The sequence below is a fragment of the Antedon mediterranea genome, chromosome 5 (assembly GCF_964355755.1).
Source record: "Antedon mediterranea chromosome 5, ecAntMedi1.1, whole genome shotgun sequence".
In the NCBI taxonomy this organism is placed as follows: domain Eukaryota; kingdom Metazoa; phylum Echinodermata; class Crinoidea; order Comatulida; family Antedonidae; genus Antedon; species Antedon mediterranea.
This window is the reverse complement of record NC_092674.1, coordinates 28,521,263-28,542,679: the sequence shown is the minus strand read 5'-3', so window position 1 is coordinate 28,542,679 and position 21,417 is coordinate 28,521,263. Positions and strand designations below refer to the sequence as shown.

Genomic DNA, 21,417 nt, shown 5'->3' with positions numbered 1-21,417 from the left:
CTCTATCTACACTATCAAACTAGTTTGAGAAAAAAGTTTGGATGTGCCCAAATATGGTAGTGATATGCCTAAATATGGTAGTGATATGCCTAGATATGGTAGTGATATGCCTAAATATGGTAGTGATATGCCTAAATATGGTAGTGATGACATGTATGACTAGTTCACATAAAGTGTAGACAGAGCTTTAAACTATCTTGTCTTTTGCAGGATTTCTTAGACAATACACCAGAAGATCATCCAGATCATGAGAACCTTGAAGTGGCATTGAGTAAGATTCGAACTCTGGCACGTGCAATCGATGATAAGAAGAATGAAGCTGATCAAGCCATGTTGGATATTGCCATGCTTCGAGAGCTGGAGAATTTAATAGATGGCAACATTGAGCTTGCCGCGCCAAACCGGAGGTTCATCCGCCAGTATCCGTTCAGTGAACTGGTAAGAAAGAAGAGTAATATTCAAATCGTATACTGTATAGCACATATAAGTAGGCTGTTATAAATGCACTGTACATAAAATTGAAGTAAATGAAAAAGCTTGTTAGAAAGTCTTCAGCTGACCTGTCTAAAGCTCTGTCTACACTATCAAACTTTATGTGACAAAAATGTGATGTGCCCATATATGGATATGATAATGTCATATCACTACTGTATTTGGGAATATCACTACCATATTTGGGCACATCAAACTTGTTTGATAGTGTAAACAGGGCTTAAGTAGCACACTTTCAGATTTAATTAGCAAGGAATTACACAGTGTTGTGCATAATAGTAATTTTTTTATATTCATCTTCCCACTTACAAACTCTCTTTATCTTCAACAGAAAGTAGCAAAAAAAGATCGATGCCTTTTCCTGTTTTCTGATTTATTAGTCTGTGCTTCAGTAAAGCGACGCTCTGGTCCTGGAAGGAGGCAGTCTTTTAGTGTGTAAGTATAATATTAGCGTTTATGTCAACCCACAGTGTGCAGTCCACATTGGTCCACTCTTTACCTCATCCCACTTAATAATATAGTGAAGTTTGGTAGATAGCGGAGCTGTATCATTGGTAGTTATTAGGTTACCATCCAATCCCAATGTTCAGGGTTCAATCCTGACTTTGATTTCACTGACGGTTATTTCTACCCCACTCCTTAAAGTAGTAGACGCAACACAAAGACCTAAGCGCAAAGTAAACTGATTTGACCAATGACAAGCGATGGATTATTCAAACTGTCACTTGTCATGGGTCAACTTGCTTGCGATTCATCTAAGTCCTTGAGTTGTGTCTAAAGTGGGAACCATGCTTTAGCCTCTTATGAAACCAGGTAAACTATGATATAGTTTATACTGTAATTAATGAGTTACTTGCTGTTGGATGTGTATACAATTTACAAAACGTTGAACAAAATATTACCATATTATACTGATACAAAAATGCTCTTTAAATAATTTTAGATTAAGTCAAGCCTCATTACCAATTGACGCCAGTAAGTATAAACTCAACTGGAAGTACCAACTTGAAGATATGGAGATTGTGAAGCCAGCTCATACACCGAAACGGATTGCCTACGACCAGACGATCAGCAAGCTGGAAGAAGATCTCACCAGATTAAACCAGATTAGTGGTCTTGCAGACTCTTTGGCTTGCTCTCATCAGGTTTGTTTTGTTTACAAAATATTATCAGTATCAATATATATATATTTTTTCATCCATCATGGGGCAATTAACAAGAGAGGGAGATGGATTACATCAGCTTACAATAATTATTGTTTTTCATCATTATTATTGGCTAATCTCCTAATCGGTTCTTAAAATTATTATTAATTATAGAGGAAGGAAAGAAATTGCCAATGACCCCAGATGTGTTTCTGTAACTCCAGACAAAACAAATTCTTAAATAATATTATATAATATTGCAATATAAAAGTAAAAATGTCTCTGTGCCTGATGTGTTTATATAAAAATAAATGTATTGTATATAAATTAAATATACAATTTTAAAAACTAAAAAAATCAAGGAACCACCCCTAAATATTTAGGTCTGTCCTCCGCTAGGTACTGAAAAGTCCAAATTATAGACAAAATAAAATATAGTAATCTTATTGTTACATAAGATATAAGGTATATAGCAACTGGAACTACTTTATTGTTAGGCACGTCCAGTTAATTTACCTTATGATCTTATGTACCTACATTACATAAACTTACTGTTATAATAATAATAATAATAATAATAATAATAATAATGAGTGTTCCAATACACATAAAGAAATTTAACACCTTTGTTTTGTAATGTCACCTGATGTTATTAATTTGGTCATATACATTCTAAAATGTCAAAAACGACACTTGGGTATTACATAAAATAATTGTTTCTTATGTTTACGATTTTATCAAGGCTTTGAATGATGTAATCAAAGAATTAATGGATGGCATACATCGTAAAATATCTGATCGCCAAACACTCCGTGTCGTGCCACCAGCGCTGATGAACAAGGTCGAATTATTAGCGACAACTCCGTAAGTTCATGACATTTCGCAATACATTATATAATTAAAAATGTATTATGTTGTGTTTGTGCAAATAATACTTTTTGTTTTTGACACGTAATAACACTATGTCTTATTTGGAGTTTCATTTGGGGCTAATGTAATAAGAATTTATAAGAAAAATTGTAGTTTAGTAGTTTCTTTAATAGGGCACCACTAGTTGTAAAAGCTGTTTTGCTTGTTTTGTGGTTATCCGCCTGTTTCATTTCTTTGTTTTACAATTTTACTTTATTGTGTCGTGCTTGAAATGAAATAAAATAAATATCAATATCAGATATCAGACCTGATTTGAACCCAGGACTTTGAGATTTGTAGGCAAGCAAACTAAAGTGCCACTACACACTATATTGGCTATATAAAGATGGTTTTCTTAATAAGTCACATCATTCATGCTTGGTTAACCATACACGTCTTGAATATCTTAAATGGACAACACCATGAAGTAGGAGTAAGTAATATGATATTAACAGTTAATGAACTGGCTGTAGTAATTTGCATTTTGGAAGGAAATCTATTGTAATTAAAACCTATCTCTAATTAACAACCACATAAAGGACCATTGCCATTAAAAATCCTTGAAATTTAGAACCTTAATTTCAACTGTAGACTCGCTGTGTGCCATTTTTAACAGGGCCATAGCCACCAGTAAGGTATGGTTTCAACCTGACCACTTTTTCCCAGTGGTCTTTGACAACCATGTGGCCTACAGGAGATTGTTCACTTTTCTTGTTACCACTGCACCACTTTTCGTGACTAAGGGGAATGTTGAAGTACTGCAATACTACTATGATATTATGAAAATGTTAATGTTTTGCCATTAACAATTTGTTAATTTTATATAACTGTAGGTTTATATGATTCTTCATATTATTCGAAGTTATTTTTTATAGAAGGCAGCATGTTAAGTCCATACCTTGTTTTCTGTCGTCTAGTTCACTCTCTAGTACTTTTCTAGTATCTCTATGGAACCATAGAGATATTAATATCTCTATGATGGAACTAAATGATGTATTGAAGATTAAGAGCTACTATGCATGTGTTTGTATTACAATGCTTCATATTATTTGAGGTTATTATTAATAGAGGGCGGCCATGTTAAGTCCATACCTTGTTTTCTGTCGTCTAGTTCAGTTTCTAGTATAATGGAACTAAATGATGTATTGAAGATTAAGAGCTACTATGCATTTGTTTGTATATATACAATGCACATAAACAAGCAGAGTTAATTACTGAGGTCAATTTCTATTAGGCTACTCATGCATTTCTTTTCTTAATGTCTATTTGAAATGAGATGCCTCAAGAAGTAATGTGTTGGTTATACAAAAACTACAATCAATATAATTAATATCAATGTATATTGATGTATTTTGTACTTAAATGTCAACTTTTGAAATTGGAGAATTGAAGTTAATTAGTTACTTAATAACATTTGTTGCTTCTAAGAATCTAATCAGACCACTAATTCACTGATGTGGGTGTTTAAACATTTTTATTTTATTTGAAAGACTCATATTAGGACAAAAATATAACGAATGACGATAAATATACATAAATGATGTTTTTGTTCTTATTTATCATGACGTCATTTTATTGGATTTGTGCAAAATTCTTTTCTTTGAAGACAATAAATGGTTATTCCATAATTTTATGTTGAAAAAAAATAAATTCTTTTATTTTCTGTATGAAAAATGTATGTGGATATTTATGGTTATTAGTTAATAGGGATCTTTCGATTTGCGAAAGATAACCATAGGTCAGGTCAATCGATGTGTCGTCAGTCGTTTCCTGGACCTAATAACCATCAAACCTGTGTCGAGGTGGTGAGGACACGCATCCCAATATTTCTGCATGCGCACAATAAACTAACATGACATATTTTGGTCATTGGTTGTCGCATATCAAAAGCTCACTAATATCCTAGTATGAACCAGCTTTAATCTACTTACAATGTAAAAAAACACACACACAAAAATGATTGATGTTAGATATGAACTGTCAACCTTGTGGTCAAAGGACTGGTACTACCAGCTGCACCATCTACTATTTTCCTTGATAATTAATTACTATGTAGATATTAGGGAGGTTTCGCAACCTTACGAATACGATAACGAAAAACGGATATGTCACACATTTGTGAAACTTTTGAGCTGAGCCCCATTTCATATTCGTAAAGCGTTTTCGTGTTTACGAATATCATCAGTCATATTCGTAACTACAAAACGAGTATAGTTTTTGATCTATTTTGCACATTTTGCATTTGAATCAGCAATTATTCATGATTATAATATAATTATAGATTTATTGAAAGTAATTTACTAAATTAATTTACTAAAATGCCAGGTAAATTTTGATAATTAGCAGTTTTTAAAGTCCTCCCTCGCTTTGACATTACGCTAGGCCTAGGCAGCCAAGCAACACGTACCACCTGCGCTTGTTCAATTTTACCGCTGTCATATTTTGGACGGCGGCCTCAATATTCGTTGCCATGCAAAACAGATTTTTACTGGCTTACGAAAACGAATATGTGTGTGTGACGTATCCGGTTTTCATTATCGTATTCGTAAGGTTGCGAAACCTCCCTATTAACATTTTGTCCGTTTTGTGTTCATATAGGGAAGGAACAGAAACGATGACTCTGGTATTTAACAATGTAGATTTGAAAATGAATTTTGAAAGCAAGTTTACGGAAGCGAAGTTAAAACTTAGTGAGTATTTATTCCTTTAAATTGCTTTTAAACTTTCATTGTAATTGGAGGTAATACTATTATAGTACCTTGGAATTAAACACAATTTATTGTTCACATACTTAAACCAAATCAACAAGTCAATTTAATCATTGATTGACAAAGCAGGGATTTAAGAATTAAACTGTATATTTTAGGATTATTCAATAATGAAGTTTTAATGCTTGTAAAAACAAGTTAAAAGCTAAGTATATAGAGAGCTTTTTTTAGTAAAAAAAACATTAAATGAGTATAAATTAACATTTTCATTTATACTCGTCATTTAATGTTTTTATGCCTTTAAAACATTTTATATTTAATCATTTTTTAAAAAATCATTTTGGAAATAGACGTGATAAACTTTACAAAACATAGAAATATAAAATATAAAAGTAGAAGATGGATAAATAAAAAGCTTGTATGTTTTGTTAGTACCAAATGAAACAAACAAAATCTTTTTTTTTTTATAATAATTTTAGTCCAAATAACATTCAAATTTGTAAAATAATAAATTTGAATTTATTTTATAATGATAACATTTAAATTTTTTTTCTCCAGGTTCCTATTCCAAAGATTACTTCCCTCCTGTTTTTCTTTACCCAATCCCAATCTCAAAGACACGCAGCGGGATGCAGTTCACGTGTGCGGCGCCCAGCTTGGGCACGATGAGTAACAGTTTACGAGATGTGTGGGTGTGTAACAGCGATGGCTACGTCGGTCAGGTGTGTCTGTTGAGCATGACGCCAGATCCAAATGTCGTGTCGTGCATATCCGTATGCTCCACCAGGATCTTATGCGTCATGTCCGTGCCAGCTGGACCAGATCATTCCAATAGGTAAACAAGAATTTTACTTACGCTGGGCTTGCAGAGGCAGTTGTCTTTGGTTCTGGGGCAACCAAAAATTGACGACAGGCAACCAAAAATTGACGTTGGGCAACCAAGAATTGACGTCGGGCAACCAAAAATTGACATACGGCAACTAAAAATTGACGTAGGGCAACTAGAAATTAAAAGGGTTTGTCCCGATGGGCAACCAAGTAAAATTAAGTTGAAGTAGTCCAGTCTTGATCAGATGTTTGATCATTTTAGCTGCCATATGTTTTGGCAACCAATAAATTCCATCAGGGCAACATAAAAAATATTGATTCTGTGAGGTTTTGAACCTATTACTTTCACACAAATATTAGCAATAGGAAGCTTTTATAGTATAAGTATAAATGTTTTTTTTAAATTGTTTAATTTTATGTAGGTCATCAATGAAAAGAAGACCACGCCCTCGTCCTGTGGAGAATTTACCTCCGAACAATTCATCACCCGTGTCCCCAACCCCGAAAGTTGTCCACCAGAATGCTAACAAATCAAGTTTTGTTATGAATTCAACTCCTGCAATGAACCTTAGCAACAAGGCAGCTGATATCATGGCGTTTGACTCGGACGACAGCGAACTGGATGAGGATATCATGTCACCTGTGATTGGTCAACAAGGTCCACTGTTTGTTGAGGAATCCGCAATGGATGAAGCAAGCTCTGGTATTTTTGTCTTTTTATTTTGCTTGTATGAATTGTTAAAGCATTTTAAATCACTGTTATTGTTACCCAGTAAAGAATGAAGCTATGGCTGTTCCCAACATGCATTATATCAAAATATATGTGTTTTTTTTCTACTTTTTATTTTTCTTTATATGTATATATGTCTTTTATACAAAAGAAACTTTGTTTTTAACTTGTCTGTATATACCTTTCAAATTAAGCCTATGTATGCTTTTATTTTTCTGTATATATGTTATAACTTTTAAACCTTGTAACTGGACCATTTTGAAAAGCAGTACTACATTACTGAAAATGCAATCCAGTCAAAAGAAAGAATAAATAAATAAAATATGCCTCGCTTTTTAACGTTGGCAAAAGAAACTTTCTAATAGTGATCACAAGATATAATTATGCATAATAAAAGATTTTTGTTTGTGTTTAATAATCCTAATCTCTTCTTTGTGATAGATGACGATGTTGAACGGCTTCGTTCTGGCAACAGACAATTCAAAGATTGTCTTGAAGCAGCGCAGCCTACCATGTGGCTGGGTACAGAGGACGGATGGTAAGTCTACTTGCATTCAGATCACTTGGTCACGGTTCAGCAAGCAATAAATGAACCAAATCACATGCTGCCTTCCATCAAACATTTTTTTTTTCAATTGTCAAAACAAAAAAATATTATTAAAGTTGCACATTTACACTATAAATAAAAACTAGGCATATCTACACTTTTTATTTTTTTTAATTTATTTTCTTTTTATTTATTCAATTTCTGCCATATACATAACAAAGAAGACAAAACAATTATAAAAGGAGGCACGGAAAGATCAAACACACTTTTCACAGTTAAAGAACAAAAAAATTGTTAAATGTTTTTTTTTATAGTATGCCATTATAGTTATTCACTTTGACCAAAAATTGAATCGAGAAATTAAAATGATTTACTTGACAAAACTATAATTTTAAAATATTCAAGTTGACTGGAAGTCCATCGGGTTTTGGTTGAATTTAACGGTTTATTTTGTGGATTTTTTTTTATTTGTATTAATCTTCATTTTTCATGAGGACAATACATCTTGATTATTATATATAATTATATTTATTAATTATAATTACTGTATTAAATTATGCTTACCTTATAGTACTTATTCAAAATCTTGCAAAAGGATTTGGCCCCAGGAATGTGGGATTGATAAGCATGCATATAAGCACCAAACTACAGTGCCACTAAAAATACAATAACAATGCTCTATAATAATATTCAGGTTGTGCTGAGAACATTAAGAAATTATTTTAATACGTATTTCAATAAATAATACAGACATTACATTTCAAAACATATCCAGACAGATTATGTTTAGTTTGAGATTGATAATCTAATAGGTAGCTTGATGTAATAATCCTTAACGTTAATGCTATGTGCTTAGATCAGTAACTGATGCCAACGGGTATTGTGAATAGGTCAATCTGTCGTATTACACGCAGTCGTTTGTTCGTTCGTTGCAAGCAGTCTATCAATGTAGCTTAATAGAAAATAAACATTGAAGTTTGAAACAGTCGTGAACCTGCATACATAAATCTTATGTTTCTTAATTGCTATCCGATTGAAAATAGCAGCTACAGAATTAATTGCTTTACAGTTTATTGTTACATATATATTGAAATAAATTACACATACTGAGGTAACTTACACACACTGGAATAAATTACATATACTGAGGTAATTTACACACACTGGAATAAATGACACATACTGAGGTAATTTACACACACTAGAATAAATTACACATACTGAGGTAATTTACACACACTGGAATAAATTACACATACTGAGGTAATTTACACACACTGAATTAACATAATACATAATCACGTTTACCGCTAGTGGGTGAAATAAATATATTTCTCTTTAATACCAATCCAAGGCTCCTCCTATATGGACTGGATACACATGCAATTTTATTTGAACACTAACTACAATATTGAAAAAATCTCAGAGGGGCGTTTATCAGGGGGCGGGGCGTTTATTAGGGGGGGGGGGGCGTGCGTTTATTAGGGGCGGGGCATTTATTATGGGCGGGGTGTTTATTAGGGGTGGGGCGTTTATTATAGTTATAATCGTACAGAAAGCATATTATTTCTTTTTTGTTTAGTTAGATACTATGGCCGTGTTTTTCGCAGCCATAACAAAATTATCAGTTAATTTTTCAACCCGTTAGATAAGTAATACAAAAATAAAGTGCACATAATCAGACATTACCAAACAACCAAGGACCCAATCACAACACAATGATTTATCCTTCAGGTCAAAGGTTAAAATTTATCCGATTTGAATGAGATAATTATCGGTTAATTTAAGGGGAATCAGTTAGACCCTGTTTCCACAGGGTAATTTAATTATAAAAAGAAGAAACATTCCATTTTCATTTATCTTTTTTTCCTACAGAAGTGAATAACTTTATTAAAACTGCAAAATGGCCTATTCAAAATCTGATTTTATTAATCTTTATTTTTTTTTTATTAATTATCGGTTAATTTTTCCGAAGTGGAATCAGTTAGATAGATATAAAAATAAGAAACATTCCATTTTCATTTATCTTTTGTGGTTTTTTTTTCCAGTATTCATGTTTACCAATGTGGAGACAACATCAGCACAAAACGAAAAAGTAGGGCTAAGATTCGGCACCCTGCTTCGGTTCATTGCATCTTGTATATCGACAACAAAGTCTTCATCTCATTGGCTAACGGTGACCTCACGGTATACAAACGGGAACAAGGTATGTCTTTCTGGTGGCTTTAATTTAGAGGCGGTTACTATTTGTTCAATGGTACACTATTTTCTGTAAAGCTCTGTCTACACTATCAAACTTAATGTGACAAAAAATGTAATGGGCATGATGATGTCATATCACTACTATGTTTGTGCACATCACTACCATATTTGGGCACATCACACTTTTTTTGTAAGCCTGTTTGAATGCTCTTTTTGCTGGAGTGCCCTCTTCAAACTAAAGAAAAGGATTGGAAGTGATGGGAAATAGGTTTCTGACCCCTTTTTAGTGTGAATAAAAGCTACGTGCTGTTTATAATAGGGAGGTTTCGCAACCTTACGAATACGATAACGAAAACGGATACGTCACGCACACGTATTCGTTTTCATAAGCCATAAAAAAATCTGTTTCGCATGGCAACGAAATATTGAGGCGCGTCCAAAATATGACTGCGGTAAATTTGAGCGAAGCGCAGGTACGTGTTGCTTGGTGCTTGGCTGCCTAGGCCTAGCGTAACATCAAAGCGAGTGAGGACTTTAAAAACTGCTATTTATCAAAATTGACTTGGCATTTTAGTAAATTACTTTAGTAAATTACTTTCAATAAATCTATAATTATATTATAATCATGAATCATTCCTGATTCAAATGCAAAATGTGCAAATAGATCAAAAACTATACTCGTTTTGTAGTTACGAATATGACTGGTGATATTCGTCAACACGAATACGCTTTACGAATATGAAATGGGGATCAGCTCAAAAGTTTCACAAATGTATGACGTATCCGTTTTCGTTATCGTATTCGTAAGATTGCAAAACCTCCCTATTAATGATAATATAATAATATCCTGGATTTAAAAGCACTTGATGTTTTTTTGGATCAAACATTGAATGGAATGGAAACATTCTCCCAAATGCAGCTAGTAATCAGCGCAAAGTTGTGTCTTGGAATACTTATGTAGTTATTATATATTTTTTTTATTATTACAGGTAAATCTTGGGACACCTGCAACCCAATATCACTTACGATTGGTAGCAGTAACACGCCCATCAATTGTATGGTTGCTGTTAGCTCGAAAATATGGTGTGGATGTCATAATAGTGTACTTATCGTCGACCCTCACACTCTTGCAGTTGAAGTGAGTAATCATATATTAATATATATGAGTTCTATTATTGTAAATATTATCTAGTTCTTTGTTTCCATTGTCTCTTCTTGTTTTTGTTGTGCATTTTCCTTAGTTTTCATTGGACTTCATTTTCATTCTAACTTTCAATTGTTTAACAAAAAGGAAAATAAGTTTAAATTTATTTGTATTTCAGCATCAGTTTACTGTTAGCGATGATTCCCAACGAGCTGTTTATGCAATGGTTAGTAGCGGATGGAGCGTGTGGGTGTCGTTGCAGAGTAGCGCGGTGGTGCGATTGTACCACGCCATCACCTATCAGAGCCTCTGTGAAGTAGACGTTACACAAACTGTTCACAAAATGCTTGCAGGTAATGCTATCGGTGGCGGATCCAGGATTTTGATTTAGGGCCTATTGAAAATTGTATAATGAAGTGTTAAAGTTAAAACTGTATCTACTCTATCTTTTGCATTGTAATTTGTAATCATTTTCGAAATTTGGGTGAAGAGTGGGTTTAGCATGTAATGTATGTGTCTATATTTTGGTTGTGAATACATTTTTGTGTAAAAATTGTAAGTGTAAAATTAATTTCTTCAAAAAAGACCAAGAGATCTATTGAAAATAGTAGACTATGAAGAGACTGTTAATTAGGTAAACTTAAATTTTTCTTAATTTTGATTATTTCTCTATTTCCTTTTATCGTTTGAAATACTTTGTTTTATTAATTTTTTACTAAAATTTACAGTTTTTATAAAGGTATGTTGTGCTGTGATGTTCAGTGTAAAGTAAGGCTTTAGTAGTCTTTACCATTGTTAAAGCATTATGTGACAAAAAAGTGTGATGGTTCCAAATATGGTAGTGATATGCCCAAATATGGTAGTTGGATGACATCATCATGTATATATATGGACACATCACATTATTTTTGTCACATAAAGTTTAATAGTGTAGACAGAGCTTTAGTTTTGATAGGATAGTAATATTATTATTTTCTTTTTCGTTTATAGGTTCTGATGCGATTATTCGTCAGCACAAAGCTGCATGTTTACGCATCACCTCTTTACTAATATGCAAAGATCTACTTTGGGTTGGAACAAGTGCAGGGGTCATTCTCACTGTACCCCTCCCAAAAATCACATCCACCACGACCGGTATCGAAGAACTACCAACAGTAACCGGATCAGCCCAGGGTCATACGGGCCACGTGCGCTTCTTAGCTGCTGTCGATATACCTTCACCAAAGCCTATAAACACGAGAAAAATCAGCGTGCAGGTTCCAGAAAGTAAGAATAAGATAGTAAATAATAAAACTCATCGTCCGGTGTCGAGCGCGGGTAGTATTATGTCGAACATGATGGTGATTAGCGGCGGTGACGGGTACGAAGACTTTGGGTTGACGTCTCCGAACGAGTCGGCTGGCAAGGAGGACAGCACGAACCATCTTTTACTCTGGCAAGTTTAAAGTAATAAAGCTATATACAATATTATATATTTATATATAAACACGCAGCTGTGAAAATATATTATATTATAAATAAGACAAAAATAATTTTCGTATTAAAAAGATCATGAGAAAATTATTTTACTGCAGTTACTGCAGAAACAACAATTTTTACTGCAATACAGTATGTTTTTATTTTGTTTCGACATGAAATTTATGAGTGTAAACAATGTGTATGATTATCCTGCTTATAAATATAGTTACTGCAGTAACTAAAGTAAAATAATTTTGACTTTATATAGCAGTGCGTACACATATCATGGAGTATGACACATATACAACTGTGTTTTACATAAAATATTTAGTTAGCATCTCATTTTACACTCAATTTCCTGTACTCTATCTAGAAATTTGTACTTTTGTTCAATAAATAAATACTGTAGATAATAAAACATTTCTATCGCTAGAAAGTAATAAATTGAATTGATGAATCCTTGTTTTTACATAAAATATCAGTATGAGAAAGAATTTATTTTATGATACAGATTTGTATTCATCAAAGATTGTATAAACAATATTATCTGTATGAATTTGTAAAGATGAGCGTATTGTGGCCGATACAGATATTAGATAATTTTATTATGAATTTTTTGACAGACTTGAGACTCTATCCAAGATAGTTGTTTCAGCTCTGTGTACACTATCCAACTAGTTTGACAAATGTGATGTGACTAAATGTGGTGGTGATATGCACAAATATGGTAGTGATATGACATCATCATGGCTATATATGGACACATAACTTTTTTCACATAAAGTTTCAAGTTTGATGGTGTAGACAGAGCTTAAGATTGCCTTGCTCTATCTATATTTCACATGTAAAACTAAACTTATGTCTAGTCTAGTGCTGGCTGACATACAGAATTATTAATTCTGTTATCATTTTAATATTTTGTTAAACTGTGCTACTGCCCTCTATCGCATTACCACGGATCTTGCCAAGTCTGTGACGTCACATAAGTATGACATAATTATGATTGCTTATGTCTTCCAATTGTGACTTACATCGCATTTGATAGTGTGCTGCTTAAATAACAGTCTGTAATTTTAAGTTTGAACCATCCCATTTGCATTATACTAGTCTATTGATAAATAAATTAACATTTATATATTTTCACTAAATAATAATATACTATATTTGAATAATAAACATATACTTTATATAGGATGTGCTGTATAATAATATTGTGTGCTTTTAAAAGGGCAATTGAAATTAATATATCCAATTTTGCAGTTTTTGTTTAACATATTATTTTAATAGAGATATTTCGAAAATATTTATCTTATTCATTTGTAGTTAATGTTATTTGTACATCAACATTAATATTTATTTTACAGAAATTATGTTTTTAAAGAGGTATTATGAAATAATATATGCACATTTCTGTTGGCAATAAGTTTAAAGTGAAGAGGCTGGGAAATCATGAATATTCAATGAAAAAAAAGAGAGATAATTACACACCAACAACAGTAACAAACTGTATAACTCGTAACTATTTGGTTTAGGATTTCCCTTTCTAAATTCTTCTAAAAGAAAGGAACAGAAGTCCTTAATTAGGCAGTGGGCGCTGCGCGGTAGGGAGTGGACGCCGCGCGGTAGATAGTGGGCGACGCGCGGTAGGGAGTGGGTGCGGGTTTTTACATTTGCAGTAACTTCAGTATTATCGGTAATATCTCTTCCTTCAGATATTTTGTAGAGAACCTATTATATCAATGATCAAGTAGGCCTATTATGCATAAAGGTAAATTTACACAGACGAGCGGTAACGGTAAGCGGAAAACCACGTAGAATCTGTATCCTGAGAGAAAACCGCCCGTCCGTTCCACGTTGTGTGTAAATAGTCATAAGGAATTATAACATAGATTCTATATTATTTTATATTTACCGTCGCCGCTCGTCTGTGTAAATTGGCCTTAACTATCTAAATTAGTTCAAAACATTGGCGTATTCATGTTAAACACCTTTTAGTGCATTCACCTTGTTCATTTTTGAACTATGACCTTGACCTGTATCCATCCTGTAGTATTTTAATAATTTAATTATAGTTTTATACCAGACTGTACTTATTTAATAATTTACAGTACGTATTTATATTCATTATTTTAACTAGGACTTTCTGAACAAATTGGTGATGTGGGCAATCGATCCAGTTGACCTACAGATCCACGGTCTGTTAATAAACCTATATCGGACGGAACCTCTATTTTTTACTCGTCTCGGAAGGGGAGAGGATTATGAGAAAAAGGCTGGTATCCTTAAAATCTTCGGATATCTTAAATAGTTTGTGCTGATCTCTCATAATAATAATAATTTATTTGGCAAGAATATTTTCTATCCAACTACAGTGCATTGTTTATTTAAATATACAGTAGGAGAACCCTCCTTTGAAACAGTATCACGTCATTTTGCCGAAACCCACTTTGCCGAAGACTATTCAGATCAGAGAACATACACAATTATTATTAAGGACACTTTCTTAGAGGGGGGAGATATGTTTTTACCACTACGACCAACCCTTAACCAGGACTCATGTAATAGAGGTTCTCCTTTAACGTTCTGTCTACACTATCATTCAAACTAGTTTGACAAAAAAGTGTGATGTGCCCAAATGCTAGTGATATGCCCAAATATGGTATAGTGATATGACATTATTTTTTTTGTCGCATACATTTTTGATAGTGTAGACAGAGCTTTAAATATTTATTATATATTTTAATGTGTGTAAATTTAAGTTCTAAATTAAGGCTATAAATTAAAGAAGTTTACGAAATCTTTAATTTTAATTATATTATTATGACCAAATTTCCATAATCCCCAATATATATTACATTTCAATCGTTAATTTTTCAATAATTAAATTAAATCGATTATTTAATCTTGTTAGATTTTTATAAAGCTATTTATTAATTTTATTAATGTTTATAAAAGAATTTGAAATTGTGAAATAGAATTGTTGAAAAAAATTAGTGCGTCCGTTGGAAGAAAAACTGGAGATAATGTTCGTAAGAGATTGTACAGATTTTCCAATTTTTACCCATAAACTGATGTGGTATTGTGTTAAATGTGTATTTTTGTAAACTTAAGGTGTCATTTACAGTGTTTGATGGAACAACTCCTTTATATACGTTCCAGAGGGGCGGGACCGGAGTTTAAGTGACGGGTTACGTCACAATGGGTTTTTAAATAGGACTTTGTGTATTAAAGAACATTTACATTTTGGTAGATGATGCCGATAATAAATATGCTTAGAAAAAATATGAATATTTGAATTGAATGCTGGTGTAAATTAGTGACAGAAATAAGTACAATATATATGTTTTAATATTTTTAGATTTTATTTTTTATGAATTACAGGACAGAGCGTTTTTATAGCACCAACTAAGCTGTCCCCACTACAGTAGTATAGCAATCCTACCATAATTTGACCAATCACGACGCATCGTCCGAATTGTCGCTTGTGATTATTGGTCCTTCCCGTTGTGCTTAATCGTTGCGTTGCGTCCAAGTGGAAACCAGCTTTATCTACCCGGCACGGAAAAAATACGTACTTCTTAAAGCGTGGTTCACACTACAACGCAGCGACGTATCGACACAAAGTGCTGTATTATTGCGTAATCACAAGTGAGAACCAACGATGCAACAATACTGCAAACATAGCAGGTTTGATTTCACGCAGGCGGTGGAAAACACAATTATAAGGAAGGGCATTTTCTGACGTTGCGTCGCTAGTTGGAACCAAGCTTTAGGAAAAGGAAACACAGAATTATACACATAAGTAGGTCTACAGAAATTTTGAATGATTCTTCGAAACAGTGTGAATGCGTGTTTTGGATCTCCTTTCGGATTTTTTCTTATCTGTACTTAAATTCAGCAAATGGACATTTTACGACCACAACCAAACGATTGTTTTGTCGACACATTCAACCAGTTACCTCCGCCAGGGAATTACTGTATGCATATACACTCACTTTTGTACACAATCAGCTACAAAAAAAACGATACTCCAGCTCCGAAAGAAAAAGTCTGTGAACGAATACGTTCAGACTATCCTTACGAATTGGCGGGAATCTCGGAATAAATACGGAACTTTACAACTAATAACACATAATTTAATCATCATTTATATGGAATATTTAACGTTGGTCTCTTGTACCCGAACATTTCAAAGTCAATTTTAAACCGTTCATACAGCGATCGAACGTACTCGAGCGGCAAACCTGAAAAGTACGACTGCAGACTGGTCTTACTAGAACTATTTGTCGGGTTACTGCCATTCGACGATGGAAATGACGTCACATCCGACGTACCTGTAATTTTCATAATGTATTTAGAATCGTCTTGAAGAGTTTCAAAGTTACCTATAATATCATATTTGATCTCACAAGGGCGACATCGATCGTACTGATAACCCCAATGTATATTTTCCCAATGTTTATGATTCGTCTGATTTTCATCTATCAAAAATCGCACAAAATCTTTAAAAGTTAAGTCGTAACTTGTGTCTTTATCTACTACCGGTTCGTTGTTCTTGTTATACAGCGTAGAAATATAATACCCAAGTTTTTTCCGCCATACATCGGACTGACTGTAATTTGTATCTGGGGCGAGTTTGTTACGAAACGCTGACAGGACTCTTGAAAACGGATTTCTTGTAAACATAAATTTAGTATAGGAATCCAGTATATATTTAATGTCTTTGGGTGACCGTTCATCAAGGTAGTGGAATGAGCTCATTCCCGCGCGATTTACAACATACTGCGGCTGATCGCCCGTGTCGTTCATAAACCCGTTTAACACCAGCAAGATGCGTTTCCAACTGGTGCTTGCTACTTTTGGTGTGAAACAGTATATAAACCTGTATTCATCATTCACGGCTATATTCCAAGGTGGTTTTTTGAAGACGTCGACATCTCCAATGTCATTCTTGTACTTCCGGCACGCCTCTTTAATCGTCTGCTTGCGACCATACTGGATGTTACGCATTCGAGTTAGGAAATCTCTTTGCTGTTGATGAAAACAATCTTTATTATTTCATGAAAGGGTGTAACCAAAAAGAAAAATTATGCACCGAAGCAAAAATGGTATTCAATATTTTTGCGGATAACATTTTGACGTTTGAAACCAAAATTAAAACGTAATTCCATGGTCACGCTATAAAATTAATCTAAATTATACATCGAACAGTAATTTTACCTTTTCATTAACTGTAATAGACTTGGCTTTTGGTATAACTGAAACAAAAGAGCGAAATAAAGTTAATCATTTGTTACAAATTGCGGGGTGCGGGAGGGGCGAATGACAATGATTGATAACGATAAGGTAAGCCTACAAGTTATGACGATAACGAACAACGACTAGAGCCAAGGCCGTAACGAGAGGTTAAAAACAGAAGAGGCTATTACGATATGTGCTTTGGGAATTGGAGTGGGTGGTAAAAATTGAAAATGTCAGACGAGGCGAGCGTCTCGTCTGCCTCATGTTGGCTAGGACCCTGATATAAGAGATGATGTTAATAATGATTATTGATCATGATGGAGACGCCTATAATACAAATGATGATGGTTGATGCTGAAGGAGATAAGACGATGATGGTAGGCGATAATTACGTCATGATTACGATGACAACGTGGATGATGATAGATATAAGAACTAGCAATTAATAAGAATTAATTCTTTACTACCGGATTTGGTTGAGTTGACAGTAGACCTTGGAACACTTCTCCAGAACAAGAAAACCATCACAACGGATGTGATTAATATTCCTAGGAAATCTCCTTTAATTTTCATAACGCCGGATGGGATGTTCCTCAAAGACACATTAATCTATTTAAAATTGAAATTATTATTATTATTTTTATCTTTAAAGATTATCATTATGTCATCGCTGTCGCGTTCTCTGTACTGTCTCTCTACATACCGTAAAACCTCGAAAAGAAGCCCATGGGCTTAAACCTCGAAAAGAAGCCCCCCCCCCCCCCTCTACAGTTTGCAAAAGTACTCTCGAAAAGAAGCCCATCTCGAAATGAAGCCCCCTGGGCTTCTTTTCAAGATAGTATGGGCTTCTTTTCGAAATAGACTACTATACTGTATTAAGAATGTAGGTTTATCAACTGAACGTCAAAGGAACAGAAATAAACAATACAAACACGTGATTAAGAGTTACTGTAGTAGGATAATTTAATGCCAGATACTTGTGATGCAGACTGATGATAATAATTCATATGTATGATCGAGTTTATCATACATTTATTTTACAGTTTATTGTCGTCCAAATGGTGCTTTGATCGATCTTGTATCTTTTTCTTGTCTGCTTCGTTGGAAAATATGTAAAATCGGCAGGGAATTTTCACAAATGATTGTATTTGACAGTGAATCATAGGACTGTTTTTTTTTGCTTTTATATTGTTTTTAATTGGTATATTTAACATAGTTTCATGATTGAAAAAATGTCTCAAAAGTCATATTATTTAAGTAGAAATTCATAAAATTTACAGCATGCATTTCGAAAAGAAGCCCCCCTCTACAGTTTGCAAAAGTACTCTCGAAAAGATGCCCATCTCGAAAAGAAGCCCATCTCGAAAAGAAGCCCACCCAAGAGCACTAAAAAAAAAGAAGCCCATGGGCTTCTTTTCGAGGTTTTACGGTATAGTAATATGTCCAGAATCTCTAAAACAGTTTTCACATAATGATATGAACTGAGATACAGGTGTCACACGTGACAGAATTTACTCATGATGGAAAATTATAGATACTCGCGAATCGGCTAATGAATTACCAATATCTCAAATGATCACATAATGGCTACGGTAGTTGAGACGAATCTGTACCACAATCATTAATCATTATCATCGTTTAATTATCATATTCAACAGCATCTGACCAATCATCACATTCATCCACACTGCATACCAAAGCATCATCATTATAATCATTATTAATGTATGTAAGCTACGTCCATACTGAGTCCGGATTAAAAATCTTTTAAGCGTTAATTCCAATTTACACAGACGAGTGGTAACGGTAATAAAAATATATGTTATTCCTTATGACCATTACACGAACCTGGGCCTTTAAGGCCGGTTTGCCCTCTCAGGATAGATACAGATTCTACGTGGGACAAGCTACGCGGTTTTCCGCTTCCGTTTTTACCGCTCGTAAAGTGTGCGTAATGGTCATACGCAATAACAAAGATTCTATATTTTTATTACCGTTACCGCTCGCTTGTGTAAATTGGCCTTAAAGTATAGTGTTTAAAATTTAGAACCACGGTCACACCATAACTCATTCCATAAAACTGCGTCTGTGATTGAAAAACATATACATACGTGAACCTATAGCTATATATAATTATTATTACCTACCTACCTATTATAAATCAAGATTATTTTCTGTCAGAAAGGTGTACTAGGCATTATAATAAATAATCAAATCACAGCCAGCTGATCACAGATGAAGATTCCTGAAGGTATAACATAAATACAGCAGTCTCAGTAAACTACAGTGATTCCAATGTGTTTATTCCAATGAACGTATGCTATGTATAGCAACCGTATCTAATAATCTATATATAATTTTCACAAGTGTGTCAGACGTAGTAGTCGGAACATTATAATATTATTATTATTTTGATCAGCAAAGTGCTGGTCAATCGATGTTAATTCACTAGTATATTTGCTTTGCACTACCTATAGATTGTTTGTATGTGATCTGAATACCTGCCGTACAATGGGAATGATCACGGATTAACATACCATTGCCTGCGTTCTCTCGCGTGTTACACGCGTGTATGCGAGGCCTATTAATTTTATGAAACATCACCAGGTAGAGAAGTGTGCAGTTGTATTTTAATCTACGATTATCATTCGAAAAATACCCATTATAATTTGAATAATTTCTGTTGAAACATGGTTGAAAGTAGCCTACTAAAATAAGTCCATTCCTGTCTTGCTTGTTTATTTTTCACAAAGATGTTGTAGGCCTACCGTGTAGCAAAGTTAGTCTTACTTATAATACACTAACACTAAGATTAAGTATGCCTAATAACAAATACTAGAACGTAAACTTATAGTAGATAGACCCTGCTAGAGAAACATGCAGGTAAAAATGTTTACCTCCCCATGGGAGAAATAAATTATGATTATTTCTCTATGGATAGACATACAAATGTATATGTTTTGTTTTAGAAATACATTAACTGCAGTCGCAGGCTTGATGAAGTCGTTTTGCCTCAGGCTACAAATCATAGCTGTAACTCAAACCTGTTCGGGTGACGATGACTTAGAAGAAACGGAAAGAATTAAGATTGTACTTACGTTAAATTAGCGACATCTGGTCACGTCACGTGATTGACTACCAAAGAAAGTATGTAGCTAACTAAACTGGTTTATAAATTATAATCAACACAAATATTTAAAAGTAAACATGAATTATTATGGGATACTTCCTCGCTCGAAGGAAATACCAGTACAGTGTAATTTTGTCCGTGTCGCTCTCTGTGAGGTCAATGGTGATGGGATTGGGGATCGTCTTCGAATAAGCCTGTGCTTAGCGCGAAATAACATTCATAAAAGATTTCTGACAGATGAAAGATTATTGTCGCGCTATTACGTAACTAGGAACAAATTATTCTTGTCTAGCCACCGAGATTTCCACAGTTGCCACGAGACTAAAAAATAGTTAAAAATTAAGTGGGTAGCATGTCATACTATAATGCTCGGTTTAAGGTTTGTGTTCTAAAGGCTTTTATTTAATAAATTGAATGAAAGATTATATATTGTACCCCTCTAGCCGCCGATGTTGAAAAACATAGAGAATATCTCTATGGTTAAAACCATGGAGGTGCAAAATTAGATATACTGTACCTTCATGGTTAAAACTGTGTAAAGAAAGAAGGCTTATTATACACTCGACGATGGTTAAAATTCCATGTTAAGACATACTTGTAGGATTCGACCCACTTTTTTTCTTCATCAATAAAATGTTCGTTTACAACAATGCATTGCACTTGATTAATATAATATTACAATACAAATACAACTGACATTAAATAACTTTCAATAAATACCTCTTATATCTCACTCCTACCATATATATAATAGTAAGGAAAGAAGAAAACAAAAATAATTTTTCTCTATTTTATACAATTTTACAGTACAGTTAGTGCATCAAGTAAGTAAACCTGATGCACTATGCCCAGTGTTCAATCTTCAATCTACGTGTGTATAATT

At 33.7% G+C, this 21,417-nt stretch overlaps 2 protein-coding genes across 3 annotated transcripts in view; one reads left to right on the top strand and one right to left on the bottom strand.

The window, feature by feature from the left end:
* Positions 1–15,315, top strand: part of LOC140050256 (rho guanine nucleotide exchange factor 17-like) — a 60,736-nt gene extending 45,421 nt beyond the window's left edge. The window contains exons 6-17 of the mRNA XM_072095369.1: positions 211–438; positions 824–927; positions 1,436–1,637; positions 2,380–2,501; positions 5,145–5,236; positions 5,813–6,089; positions 6,505–6,785; positions 7,254–7,350; positions 9,408–9,565; positions 10,551–10,699; positions 10,884–11,058; positions 11,696–15,315. Of these exons, the coding sequence (XP_071951470.1) occupies positions 211–438; positions 824–927; positions 1,436–1,637; positions 2,380–2,501; positions 5,145–5,236; positions 5,813–6,089; positions 6,505–6,785; positions 7,254–7,350; positions 9,408–9,565; positions 10,551–10,699; positions 10,884–11,058; positions 11,696–12,150 (2,340 nt within the window). The 3' untranslated portion in view covers positions 12,151–15,315. The remainder of the gene's footprint in view (positions 1–210; positions 439–823; positions 928–1,435; positions 1,638–2,379; positions 2,502–5,144; positions 5,237–5,812; positions 6,090–6,504; positions 6,786–7,253; positions 7,351–9,407; positions 9,566–10,550; positions 10,700–10,883; positions 11,059–11,695) is intronic.
* A 220-nt stretch (positions 15,316–15,535) lies between these two features.
* LOC140050257 (carbohydrate sulfotransferase 14-like) lies at positions 15,536–20,666 on the bottom strand. Of its 2 annotated transcripts, XM_072095370.1 has the most exons (5): positions 20,503–20,666; positions 19,556–19,649; positions 17,872–18,013; positions 17,384–17,421; positions 15,536–17,194 (listed from the first exon to the last, which is right to left on the bottom strand). In XM_072095370.1, the coding sequence occupies exons 3-5, from the start codon at positions 17,975–17,977 to the stop codon at positions 16,307–16,309; spliced, it is 1,032 nt and encodes a 343-aa protein (XP_071951471.1). In that variant the 5' UTR covers positions 17,978–18,013; positions 19,556–19,649; positions 20,503–20,666; the 3' UTR covers positions 15,536–16,306. The 2 variants fall into 2 exon arrangements, with proteins under 2 accessions (XP_071951471.1, XP_071951472.1); XM_072095371.1 differs by lacking the exon at positions 19,556–19,649 and having other exon boundaries at positions 15,537–17,194.
* Positions 20,667–21,417: the final 751 nt, after the last annotated feature.

Bases quoted from the DNA above. Each gene is read 5' to 3' on its own strand.
- LOC140050257 (XM_072095370.1), bottom strand. From the start codon at position 17,977: ATGAAAATTAAAGGAGATTTCCTAGGAATATTAATCACATCCGTTGTG. The intron at 17,422-17,871 runs GTAGTAAAGAAT...CTTTTGTTTCAG, and splicing joins TGTCAACTCAACCAAATCCG to TTATACCAAAAGCCAAGTCT. The intron at 17,195-17,383 runs GTAAAATTACTG...TTTCATCAACAG, and splicing joins CTATTACAGTTAATGAAAAG to CAAAGAGATTTCCTAACTCG.